General features: G+C 39.9%; 2 protein-coding genes and 1 long non-coding RNA gene across 7 annotated transcripts in view; 2 read left to right on the plus strand and 1 right to left on the minus strand.

The window, feature by feature from the left end:
- The first annotated feature begins 3,729 nt into the window (after positions 1-3,729).
- On the plus strand, positions 3,730-4,494 carry LOC149080253 (uncharacterized). The gene has a single exon (XM_089238623.1). The coding sequence runs from the start codon at positions 3,730-3,732 to the stop codon at positions 4,492-4,494; it is 765 nt and encodes a 254-aa protein (XP_089094749.1).
- A 5,034-nt stretch (positions 4,495-9,528) lies between these two features.
- Positions 9,529-12,722, minus strand: part of LOC149080254 (uncharacterized) — a 151,306-nt gene continuing 148,112 nt past the window's right edge. For both annotated transcript variants that reach the window (XR_016193556.1, XR_016193557.1), the window contains one exon: positions 9,529-10,024. This is a non-coding gene — a long non-coding RNA (uncharacterized LOC149080254). The remainder of the gene's footprint in view (positions 10,025-12,722) is intronic.
- Positions 10,810-12,722, plus strand: part of LOC149080255 (uncharacterized) — a 38,282-nt gene continuing 36,369 nt past the window's right edge. For all 4 annotated transcript variants that reach the window (XM_089239342.1, XM_089239344.1, XM_089239341.1 and 1 more), the window contains exons 1-2: positions 10,810-11,123; positions 11,913-12,110. The gene's annotated coding sequence lies outside the window, so the exon portion shown is untranslated. The remainder of the gene's footprint in view (positions 11,124-11,912; positions 12,111-12,722) is intronic.

The raw sequence follows: 12,722 nt of genomic DNA on the forward strand, positions 1-12,722 counted from the left end.
ACCCTGATAATTCGTCACTCCGGTTAAGTCGTCATTTTTCTTCAGACCCTTCCAGCTCTCATAGACCACAATGTTATTAAACCCTCGTTTACTCGTCGCTAATTTCGGTTAAGTCGGCAGTATGAGAAAGAGGAGCAGACTATTTTTATGGCTCCCATTTAAAAAAAAGAGCTTGTTAACAGCATTGCCATATGCTTAAAAGTCACCATAAAATCCTATACACCCAAACGGAACAGTTTAAGTAAGTTACGCTGGCGAAGTTCATTTGCCGAATAACGTTTTTGGAACGTTGGGGACTGTTCAAGCTAGATCTCATTTCTGCCTGGACTCCATTGGAGAAACTGGACAAACCGCGAGACACCCAAGCTCTGTCGCAAGAAGTAACGTAAGCACTGGGCCCCCCCCCCCCGGGGGGGGGGGGCATCTCCGGAAAAAACCAAAATTTCTTGATATGTCAAAGATTACATATAGTGCAAGGAAATCAAAAATTATGTAAATCGAAGAATCAAATTAATCAAGTTAAATTCAAAGCGCAACGGGCACGGATAATAAATAATCATAGAAAGCATGGACTCTACTAATTTAGGGCTTGAAATTTAAATAAAATATCTTTGTTGAAAAAAATTAGACATTCTTTCCCAAGTTGAGGTCTTCAGTTTACTTTTCCCTGCCCAGGGCCCCTCCACCAAATCAAAAGTGTTCGAGATGACCTTGTAATTGCATCATGAACTACTGATGGAGAATTCAAACACTAAAATTAAATTTGATGTATATGTAAAATTAATGTGCAATAGAGAGTTCTGTTATTAAGAAAAGCAACTAGTAAAATTACTAGTATAAATCAAAGTGTACAGTACATTTCACCACAATAATTTAAGTAATGAGATAAAAAGATAAAAAATTTCTATTATTTTTTCTTAATATTGAGATAAGAAATTTATTTAATATTCATTTATAATATAAATTTTATTAATATTGTTATTTTGATTCGTACTTTAATAAATGTCATATTACTTTAAATTTATACGATTTTCGTAACATTGCACATTAAAACTGACGGAATGCCGCGTAAGTCGTCACTCCGCTTAAGTCGTCATAATATTTTGATAACTTGAGGTGACGACTTATCGAGGTTTTACTGTAAATGTAACATTCATTTTTTCAAATCCACTACAAACTCTTTGTCACTGCAAATTGGTCTAGGTTCATTGATTTTCATTATGATTTGGCTCCGCGGATACTAAATTTCATCGGCTGGGTCAAGCCATGGTGAGTATCTGCTTGTTTCTTATCGCACGAAGAGCCTCTTCGAGTGTTTTATTTGAGTAATTGCGGTAGGGTCGACTACTGAGCTTCCGCACGTGCTTGCGAACCATTGCTGGAACAATAAAAAATTACAAACTAATGAAAAAAAGGGCAAAAACGCTGAAGAAATAGGTGGTACAAAGTCACCACCTGAATCCCCACTTTTTTGTTTATGCGTCATATTTCTGCAAAAAATGCTGTATTTTTACAATTCAAATAGGTATTTCTAATCGTAAGTAACTTGTACGTAGAAATATCAACTTATCTAGTTTCCACGAAACTGCACTAGGAGAGGTTTACAAGCACTTGAAAAATTTTGTGTAAATCATAATATAACAAAAAATTCTCTAGACTAGAGTTGACTGGCGATGATCCAATAAATGCGGTCGGTGAGTCACCTAAAGCTCCTGAATCGGCATGAAAAATCTTGAAACTGACACTTCATGCACACGCTCCCAGGAAGCGCTTGTGTTCTAAAATCCGTGAATGGCACATAGTCGGAACCTTTAACTGAAAGTGATGTCAAATCGTCGATTAAACGACAATACTTAACATCAAGACAAAACAATCTAAAAAATCAGCGCCTAAAATAAGCCGCTTGGCATCTACAATAACAAAGGACCATTCGAAAATACGTCTCAGGCCTAGATCAAGTGATACGAATTTATTAACAAAACTGAATTTTCGATTTCTTAGCCGCATATAAAAAATATCGTTATCGGTGGCTCTATACACATTAGTATCTCTAGGTATCACGGAAACACTAGCGCCTGTATAGTGTTTCCGTGAAACACAACTAGGTATCCTTCGCCGGATTTCCTATCATGAATAAAAAGACGAACTACTACTGGCAGAAAGTGTTCGTTCATCCATGAAAACACTAGCAATGTTGCGTTTAAAACGCAAAAAACAAAAATAATTTTTTTTTTCCTAGTGAAAAATTTTGTTAAAATCAATCATTCTGCATTCGGAATAAATGAAAAAAAATCATAAATTTATTACAAAATTTGACCATGAAAATCATTTTATAAACTTGTTACATCCGATAAAAAAATGTTCGATCACCTCAGTTTTGAGGAAAGAAGTGATCGATCACTGTTTCAAAGAAATGTGTTGACTCGAATTATGTGAATTAAACTGTCTGCGCAAAGAAAAAAAAAATGAACTCGACGGGTTTTTATCATCACAATGTTTTCTGAAGTATAAGACATGGCTTCCAGAAGAGAGAGAGAGATATCTTTCTCATTCATGATTTAAAAAACGGATAGTTTCCATGCTCAAAGATAACGTTTTCTCAAAGGGAATTCGCAAGAACCTTCAGCTGTGCTCAAAGTACGGTGTGCTGCCTTTGGATGAAATATCGGAGGACTGGCGGTGTAGAAAATTTTGCCTCAATCTGGTCGCCCTCGTAGTAAAACAAAGAGAGATGATAGAAAACTGATCGCAGTTGCCAAGAAAAATCGCCGTGCCATCTCGAAACAGCTGATTGCAGAGTGGGTGAAGTACAACGTTCGTGTCTGCCACCGTACCATACGCAATCGTTTACGAGAAAAAGGATTCAGGTACTGCAAATCAACACCTAAACCTCATTTAACTTGGCAGCAGAAGAGGTCTCGGTTGCTATGGTGTAGAAACCATGTCCACTGGGACGTGAATGACTGGAATAAAGTCATTTTCAGTGACGAGTCAAGAATCGGCTTTGGGACTGGAAATAGCTAGAATAAATTCGTTTGGAGAAGAACAGGAGAAAAGTTTAAAGATAAGTGCATTGATAAAAGAACTAAATTTCGTCGCTCGTTTACCGTGTGGAGTTGCATGATAGCTGACAGATCAGGGAAACTGAGCATCGTGAAGCGTACAGTCAGCTAAGTCTACATGGACATTCTTAAAAATGTTTTGATTCCCAGTGTTGACAATTGGTTTGAGGATTCGACTGACTTTACGTTTCAAGACGACAATGCCTCTTGCCACCACAGTAAAAGAGTTGAGAGACATGTAATAAGTGCTAACATTTCAACGGCGGACTGGCCTGCAAACAGTCCAGATATAAACCCAATCGAGAATGTTTAGTACCAGTTGAAGAGGATAGACTCCAAAAGGCGTAATAACGTCATGGAACTGAAGCAAGTGTAGTGCTGTCCACACGATGGCGCTGGCGTATCTTCCCAGCTTGTATAATTATTAGTCTATTTTCTGCTGGTGGCATCACAACAGAAATCGGGAGTCAAAGGCGTCTGGCTCGGGTTGTTGATGGTTGATGTTGTCTCACTCACGGACGCGCGTGTCTGCGTCTCATCATGCACGGGCCACATTTTCCTCTACCAGCATCCCCGTTTGTATTGTGTAAATATTATCCGTTGTAAATAAAGTGTAATATAACAACTAAAGATTGGCGACATCGGACGTGAAGCAAAAGAAACCACCATGGCAGAGGTGAGTGCCGTAGTTATACCGCCATTCAACGTGCGTGATGTATCGTTATGGTTCGTGATGTGTGAAAGCACTTTCGAGTTAGCCGCTCCGAAACCGATAACAGAGTCAAAAACAAAATACAACTACATCGTTGCAAATCTTCCTCCAGATAACGCATCTCTAGTACGAGACATTCTCATGAACCCGCCAACTTCGGAGCCATACGAAAAACTAAAGCACGAACTAGTCACGCGTTGTAGTGAATCCTCGTCTACACAGCTTAGGAAACTTCTCGCTTGTGAGCCATTAGGAGATCGGAAACCGTCTGACATTCTCCGTGAATTAAAACGAAGAGCGGAATCTCTCAGCGTTTCGGACGAACTATTGACAGAACTCTTCCTGCAACAACTACCCAAATCTACTCGATCTATACTCGCTGTCGTGAGCCCACTAACCCTTGACAAAACGGCTGAGCTGGCCGACAAGATCCAAGAAGCAAGCCCACCTCATGTAGACGCCGTGAACAAAAGTCAACAGTCGAACACGATCGCACAACTCCAAGAAGAGATTGCCCAACTACGCCGCGAACTGAAAACAGTTTTGCGTGTGCGTTCCCGTAGTGTTTCGCGCTCGCGTTTCTCCCGTTCAAAGAGATCAACATCACCATCTACGTTGCCGGATAGGCAATTTTGTTGGTACCATAAGACATTTGGCAATCAAGCCGGAAGGTGCACTTCACCATGCAGGTTTACAAAAAACGACGAAGGCGGAGAGTAGTAGCGACATGCTCCCTGCCAACGACATCTCGTCGCTTATTCGTAGCCGATCGAAGCACCAACATTTCATTCCTTGTAGACACTGGATCTGACGTTTCAATACTCCCAGCGTGCAGCACTGACAAACGTCAACCACTTCTCCAACTTTCCGCTGCAAATTCGTCTCCAATAAACGTCTATGGTGAGCGAACAGTCACTTTAGATTTTCAACTCAGCAGAGTCTTCCGGTGGACTTTCCTCTTGGCCGCGGTACCGAAACCGATTCTTGGAGCCGATTTCTTGTATAACTTCAATTTGCTTCCGGACTTACGACGACGATGTCTCCTCGACATGAGGACGAAACTTACTGCAAACTGTCAACTAAAGAAGTCAGAAGTGCACTCAATCAAACTTTTCGACGGTGACTCAACTTATCAAAGCCTGCTCAGCAAATCTTCGCTGAACTCCAAACCATGCTGTGAGCATATCATCGAGACAACAGGTAGGCCAATTTTTGCTAAAGCTCGCCGTCTCTCTCCAGAAAAGTTATCTTGCGCCAAAAAGCAATTTCTGGACATGCAAAAACAAGGATTATGTCGGCCATCAAACAGTGCATGGGCCAGTCCAATTCATATGGTCAAGAAACCTAATGGTGCGTGGCGTATCTGCGGTGATTACCGTCAGCTAAATAAGATCACCACACCAGACAGATATCCCATTCCTCATATCCATGACCTAACCCACATGCTTCACGGGACTGCAATCTACTCGACCATCGACCTCGTCTCGGCGTATCAACAAATTCCAGTGGCAGAAGCTGACGTGCCCAAGACTGCCGTCATCACGCCTTTCGGGCTTTATGAATTTCCTTTCATGCCCTACGGACTTTGCAATGCCGCGCAGACATTCCAGAGGTACATCGACCAAGTGTTGGCTGGTCTTAGTTTTTCAGCGGGATACATAGATGATATCCTCATCGCATCAGCGAACTCTGAACAGCATAAACAGCACCTGGACATAGTTTTCAAACGACTGGCCGAACATGGTCTAAAGATCAACTCTCTGAAGTGCAAATTCTTCCAAGATGAAGTCACATTTCTCGGACACAGGATATCATCAAAAGGAATTTCTCCTCTTCATGATAAAGTGAAGGCGATAAAAGATTTCCCAAGACCGGCAACCATCCAAGAACTTCGACGTTTTCTAGGAATGTTGAATTTTTATCGGAGATTCCTTCCTGGGTTAGCAGAAACACAAGCTCCACTATGTTTATATCTTCAAGAAAAAGCCAAAAGCAACGTGAAGATTGAGTGGACGGAAACATCAAATCAAGCTTTCGTAGATTGCAAGAAAAAACTCATTTCTGCAACCCTTCTTGCTTTTCCACATCCATCGGCCGAACTCTCTATCATGGTAGATGCATCCAATACAGCAATCGGTGCTTGCCTACAACAGCTTGTCAACTCGCACTGGCAACCTCTCGCTTTCTACTCCAGGAAGCTTACCAAAGCTGAGATGAATTATAGCGCTTACGACAGAGAGCTACTAGCAGCATATGCGGCAGTGAAGCAGTTTCAACACATGATCGAAGGGAAACATTTCATCCTCTACACCGACCATAAACCCTTGACATTTGCATTTCGTCAAAAGCCTCACAAGACATCTCCCAGACAAACACGACATCTTGACTTCATCGGACAGCATACCACCGACATACGTCACGTATCAGGCGTACAGAACCTAGTCTCTGATGCTCTTTCTAGAATACAAGCCATTGCATGCCCTCCATCAATAGACTATTCCAAGATCGCAGCAGCTCAAGCGACCGACAGTGAACTTGACTCTCTCAAGCATTCCTCCTCTTTAAAACTCAACATCTGCAATTTAGTTGGTATAGACAAACCACTCTGGTGTGACACATCCTGCAATCGAGTACGCCCATACATACCGAATACTCTTCGAAGACACGTTTTCGATGTTCTTCACAATCTATGCCACCCAGGCATCAAAGCAACAACACGTCTTGTCTGCGATCGCTTTGTATGGCCTTCAATTCGGAAAGACTGCACCACCTGGACTCGATGTTGTGTGCCTTGCCAAAAGTCAAAGGTACACAAACATACTGTTTCCGCTCCAGGAAAAATAGAAATGCCAGACGCTCGTTTCAAGCACGTTCACATCGATATCATTGGTCCACTTCCGTCATCCCAAGATTACACATATTGCCTCACCTGCATCGATCGATTCAGCCGTTGGATCGAAGTTTTACCGATGAAGGACATGACAGCAGCCACTGTTGCTTCAACATTCTATTCTGGTTGGATCAGTCGTTTCGGAACCCCAGAGAAAATAACAACAGACCAAGGTCGCCAGTTCGAAAGCTTCATCTTTCACGAACTCACCAAACTCCTTGGCATTCAGCACATCAGGACGACACCTTACCATCCTCAAGCTAACGGGATGATAGAAAGAGTTCATCGACAACTGAAAGCAGCTCTGATAGCTGGGTCAAACATGAACTGGGTGAACACACTTCCAACAGTCCTGTTAGGGCTACGATCCTGCTACAAAGAAGACCTCAAAGCCACACCAGCACAACTCGTATACGGCACAGAGCTCAGATTGCCTGGCGATCTAATCACCAACAGTAGTAACAGCATACCGTGTCCCACAGAATTTGTCTCCATTCTAAGGGACCAAATGCAGCAGCTACAACCAACTCCTGCAACGGCGCATGGTGAAAAGAGACTGTACATACATTCGGAACTGAAGAACACCACCCACGTGTTCCTGCGGTCAGACACAGTAAAACGAGCTCTCGTCCCCACTTACAACGGACCGTACGAAGTGCTGAAACGTGGTGAGAAGACATTTTGCCTTCTCATAAAAGGAAAACCTTCCATGGTATCGGTCGACAGGTTAAAACCTGCCTTTCTGCTCACCGGCAGTGTGCCTCAGCCAACCAACAAAAACACAGATGTATCCGTGCCAAAAACTTGCTCCGTCGTTCCGAAAAGCATCCTAAAAAAGACAACGACCTGCAAAAATATTTGGAAAAACCGTCTACGTTCATCGAAGCACGTGACTTTTAAACTTTAATTCTTTCTCTTCTGTCCTCGTCCTTCGGACTGCGAGGGGGGTACTGTAGTGCTGTCCACACGATGGCGCTGGCGTATCTTCCCAGCTTGTATAATTATTAGTCTATTTTCTGCTGGTGGCATCACAACAGAAATCGGGAGTCAAAGGCGTCTGGCTCGGGTTGTTGATGGTTGATGTTGTCTCACTCACGGACGCGCGTGTCTGCGTCTCATCATGCACGGGCCACATTTTCCTCTACCAGCATCCCCGTTTGTATTGTGTAAATATTATCCGTTGTAAATAAAGTGTAAATATAACAACTAAAGATTACAACTAAACAAGTAATTAAGCCGCGTATACACTAGCGCCAGCGTCAAAGGTGGAGTCGACTGATCTAATGTATATATGCATATATGAATTGTCATCATCATCTTGCCCCTCCCCCAGCAATAATGACCGTGCCCTCCCAGACTTCCAAGTCTATCTTCGCCTATGACTAGCGCGCAGATCATGCAATGAAATCATTCGCAATTGGTTGTTCAGTAATTTGTAAGGTGTTGCGAACGATTCTTGAGCTGTTTTCACTGGACCCACCCGGAATCGGTTTTTCAATGAACACAAAGGAAAGAAAGGAACACAAAGGAGGTTTGTGTACCCACGAGCGGATTAGAACCGCTGCAGGATCGGCGCGCTAGTGTATACGCGCCTTTAAATTTCTTATTTTCGATCCCATAATCGCTCACTTTTCTCGTCAAAACTGAGGTGATCGAACTTTTTTTTTTCTCGGGTGTTACAAGTTTATAAAATGATTTTCATGGTCGAATTGTAATAAATTTATGGTTTTTTTTCCATTTATTCTGAATTTGGAATGATTGACTTTAATAAAAATTTTCACTCGAAAAAAATATTTTTTAATTTTGGTTTTTTACGTTTTTTAAACGTAACATTGCTAGTGTTTTCGTTTCGTGGGTGAACGAACACTTTCTGTCAGGGGTAGTAAGTTTCGGCTTTCATCCATCGTCGCCGAAACGGACGAGCCACTTAGTTTCCGAAAACGTGCAAGGGTTAGTCTGTGATTTTGCCCAATCCAAAAAAACCCACCAAAAATCACACCTTAAAACTGTACTTACAAACATTTTGCTTTCTAATAGATTATTGAATTGTCACACTATCTAAAGAGAAAATGCATTAATAAGTCTATGTATTCGATGCTATTTAGACTAGGGGTTAGAGAAAAACCCATAAAATATTACCCGTTAAAACTGCACTTACTCGCAAACAGTATGCTTTCTAATGTCGTTATTTGCATTGTCAACCTATAAAACCCGGGCTTTTGGCAATCCTGGGACCACACACTTCAAAGCTTTTTTTTTCCAAACTTAAAATTGATACCGACAAAACGTTTTATTTTTTATTTTCGGATCTATCAGGAGTTTGAGATCGATCGGAATTTTCTACGTTTGTAAAAATGTTTTTGCCTATTTCGTGACAAACGATTAACTGCGATTTGCAAATTAGAAATTTGTGTCTGCAATGAATGCAAGTTGACTGAATCGACATTGACGGCTGAAATTTCATGTGTATTTTCTGTAATCTTGCTAATTTTGTCTGAAAGCTGTGACAAATCTTGCAAAGAATCTTTGCTTACCGAGAGAATTTGTTGGATTTGAACCGGTTTCATATATTAACCACCCCTTTTTTTCCTTGCCACATTCAAAAATTCCAAATCTTATATAATATAGGATTAATCTAATAATATAAAAATCTTACAATATCTTTAATATAGGCTATATATGTCCTACTAATGACGCTGGAAAAAAAAATTAATGGAATAAAGCGAATATAAAGATAAGTTTAATTTTCTTCATCAGCAAAACTGTTAAAATTTCGAAAACTGGCTCACGAAACTAGAGCTTCAAAAAACGAAATAAAAAAAATAGCAATGTTAGAGGAGATATAATTTTTGACACAGTTTTTTCATTACATTGTTTAATTGGTAATTTGCATTCAAAACAGTATTCAATTAATAATTTTCGACATGAATTTCATTCCTTACATATTTATAAGTAAAGGGTTCCTCATTCGTTTACTCGCACAATCACTCTCTCATTCGTCCGCTCACTCACTTACTTGCTCACAGACTCAGTAGCTCACTCATCACTCGCTCAAGGACTCAGTAGCTCACTCATCACTCACTCACGGACTCAGTAGCTCACTCATCACTCGCTCCCTCACTATTTCACTCTCTCACTCGCTCAAGAACTCAGTAGCTCGCTCGCTCACTGACTGAGTAGCTCACTCACTCGTGTCGAACTGTTGTCGGTGAATTTTCCGGACACGAAGTTGTTCTCCACCATGGCACCACGCCTCCTGAGACGAACCAGCTTATACGTATCCCCTAAGGGGGCACAGAGCGGGGGTGACGGTTGGTCTGGAGGACACGAAGTTGGTCATAGTTGTTTCTACTTGCTCTGCTGCCAACAGAAAAAAAGAAGAAAATTACACGCCTACCCTAGTGGGTACTCCATAAACGAAAGATTGTTATACCTTTCGTCTACGGCCGAGATTACACTATAAAAAGTTTGATCTTTTGCAAAACTTGAAAAACACAACCAATAATCTCACTGGTGGCATTTTTCAAGTTTTATAAAAGAGCTATTCTACAACTTTTGTAGTGTAATGCCAGCATACGGTGTACTCTTATCATCCTTTTCCCCATTTCCCTTTTCTTCTTGAGAGGGAAAATCTCAATCAGAAAAATTGAGAAATTTTCATTTGGGATTACGTAGACATAAAATTAACTTAGTGTTATATTATATCTATGTGGTAACATGTTTTGATGTCCCCTATAGACAGGGCTACAGCTAGATACTTTGTCAGCCTGGGCAAGCACTCATTTTGGCTCACTTGTGTGCAGTAATGTAGAGGGAGCAGTTAAAGGTTGAACTCCGCGCCCCCTTCCTAGTTGCACTTTGCCTATAGATAAGAAAATTTATATGAAGTACCATATATTATAATTATACCATATAACGCCGTTCAAACATGTTTTTACATCATAATGGTTAGATTTTTTTTTCAACGTTCCTGGACTAGAATTCCGAAAAGTCTCCCCCCCCCCCTTTAAACTTCCATTCACGTTTCCTCCTTTCTCAGGAATATGAATGGAGAATGAACCGGTTTATATATATACGTGACGACTACCATCTGAAATAATTTCATGTGTTCTTTTTTCCCCGGTACGTGATAATAACTTAGTGGTTGTTTGATGCTCCTGAGAGGACTGTGTGTTTGTTGGCCTTTGAGAGAGAGGACTTACCTTGGCCTTCCGCTGCCGCCGGCCGAATTCCTCTTCGTATGGCGTAACGCAAACCGCTATTTGTTGCGACGAGCTGAGGTCAATAACATAACTATAGTTGCAGCCGGTTTTCAGAAAAATCAGCTTTCACCGGTTAACTCAAGACGCTCATAGTTCTATACTAATTGTTGACAGTATGCCAGTGAGAAGAAATCTACGGAATTTTTGAAAAAAATAAATAGAAATCGCTCCGCGTTTGTTTTTCCTTCGAAATATCGGTGAGTTATAACGGTACCTTATTTTTCATTGTTATCATGTTTATGAATCCTTATATAGATCTCGATTGTGTGATATTTTGTGAAAAGTCTTTCAACTTGTTGCGTGATTCATTCACAATTACTCGAATTGAAAAAAGAAAAATCTGAAAATAAATATATTTAAGTTAATGATATGTATTTTTTCATTCACATATATTTTCAGTTCGATTGATAGTTTTTGAGATTGTGTTGAAATTGATTGAATATCTCGAGATTGTCATTTATTTCCCTTGTACTCAACTTTCTATTCACTAAAGAGAGAGTAAAATCTTTTTTCGTTCTCGAGAAAAATTTCTTTTTTCATTCTCGAGTAATTTTCTTTTTTCGTTCTGGCCTACAACATATCAAAGAAAGAGATTTATGGATATTAGTGCCGAGAATTGAATCCTCTTGTAAGAGGACCCAGGTTTGATTATCGGTGCAGACAAACAACTTTTCTTTTCGAAGATCCTCTCGGCACCAATATCCAGAAAATCTTTTTCTTCAATATACTGTACAAATTATTTACTCTTTATGTAACTTGAAATTTAAAAAAAAAACATTTCATGAAAAAGATACTGCAGAGATACTTTGAAAAAAAAATTAAGAAAGTAACACGACGTGATTTTTCTTATGAAAGTAGGTGTACCTGATATAATATTTTATTAACCGTCTTGATGGTATTTGTCGGAAATGCGTCATCGTTGATGCAACATTTGCTTCGTGTTTTTCACTTCACACAGAGTGCTTAACATTTCTTTTCAATTCTAGTAAAATGAAAACAGCAACTGATGCCATCCAGCCAACCACTTTCTTCTGGATGATCAGAAGAACTGTATGGACAGTTAAACAATGGATCTTAATGGGTTGGATGTCGATTTGGCAACGATTGAATTCACGAACTAACTATTCAGCTAGTGTTGACTGTTCTCAATGGATTTAAATCATGGACTATGTTGTTGACTACAAGTAAGTGAAATCTTATTTTATTTTTGTACAACTTTCGGATGAACAAAAGAAATCAGGTGAATGAAAATTATGAGAACGATTATTAAGTGGCATTGAATATCTTAAAAATTATCTTCATTCTTGAAATAACATTCATTTCCTGAAGGCAATGATGTTAAAACATATATAAGTTAGTAAATTTTATCGCTCAGTACAATAAATGTTGAATAATTTAGATTGAATTGCACTCATTGATTGTGTTCTTAATGTGTTCACGCGTATATTTGAGCTGAAAAATAAGACGATGTTATCATTCATTCCACATCGATTACGTAAAATGAGTCAGCAAGCTAAATATGTGTATCTTGAACTCTCTGCCAGAATAATCACGTTTGATTTTGAAATAGATTTGATAAATACGATAAAAAAAAATTTAAATATTTTTTTTTTCATTTCAATTAAAAAAAAAAAGATTCCGGTGTGCAAATTCGCATGAGAAATCTATATCTTCGTTATATCCAGAACCGGAACTGGGGGGGGGGGGTAAACAAAGGGGGCTCGTGCCACGGGTGGAAATTTTACAGTGGAGAAAGGCCGTAGCGAATGTTAGAAATTGCTTTATTTTTATGGAAT

Source organism: Pholcus phalangioides, unplaced genomic scaffold (assembly GCF_987345545.1).
Source record: "Pholcus phalangioides strain wild (caught in Gottingen) unplaced genomic scaffold, Ppha-v1.0 ptg000011l_1, whole genome shotgun sequence".
Taxonomy (NCBI): domain Eukaryota; kingdom Metazoa; phylum Arthropoda; class Arachnida; order Araneae; family Pholcidae; genus Pholcus; species Pholcus phalangioides.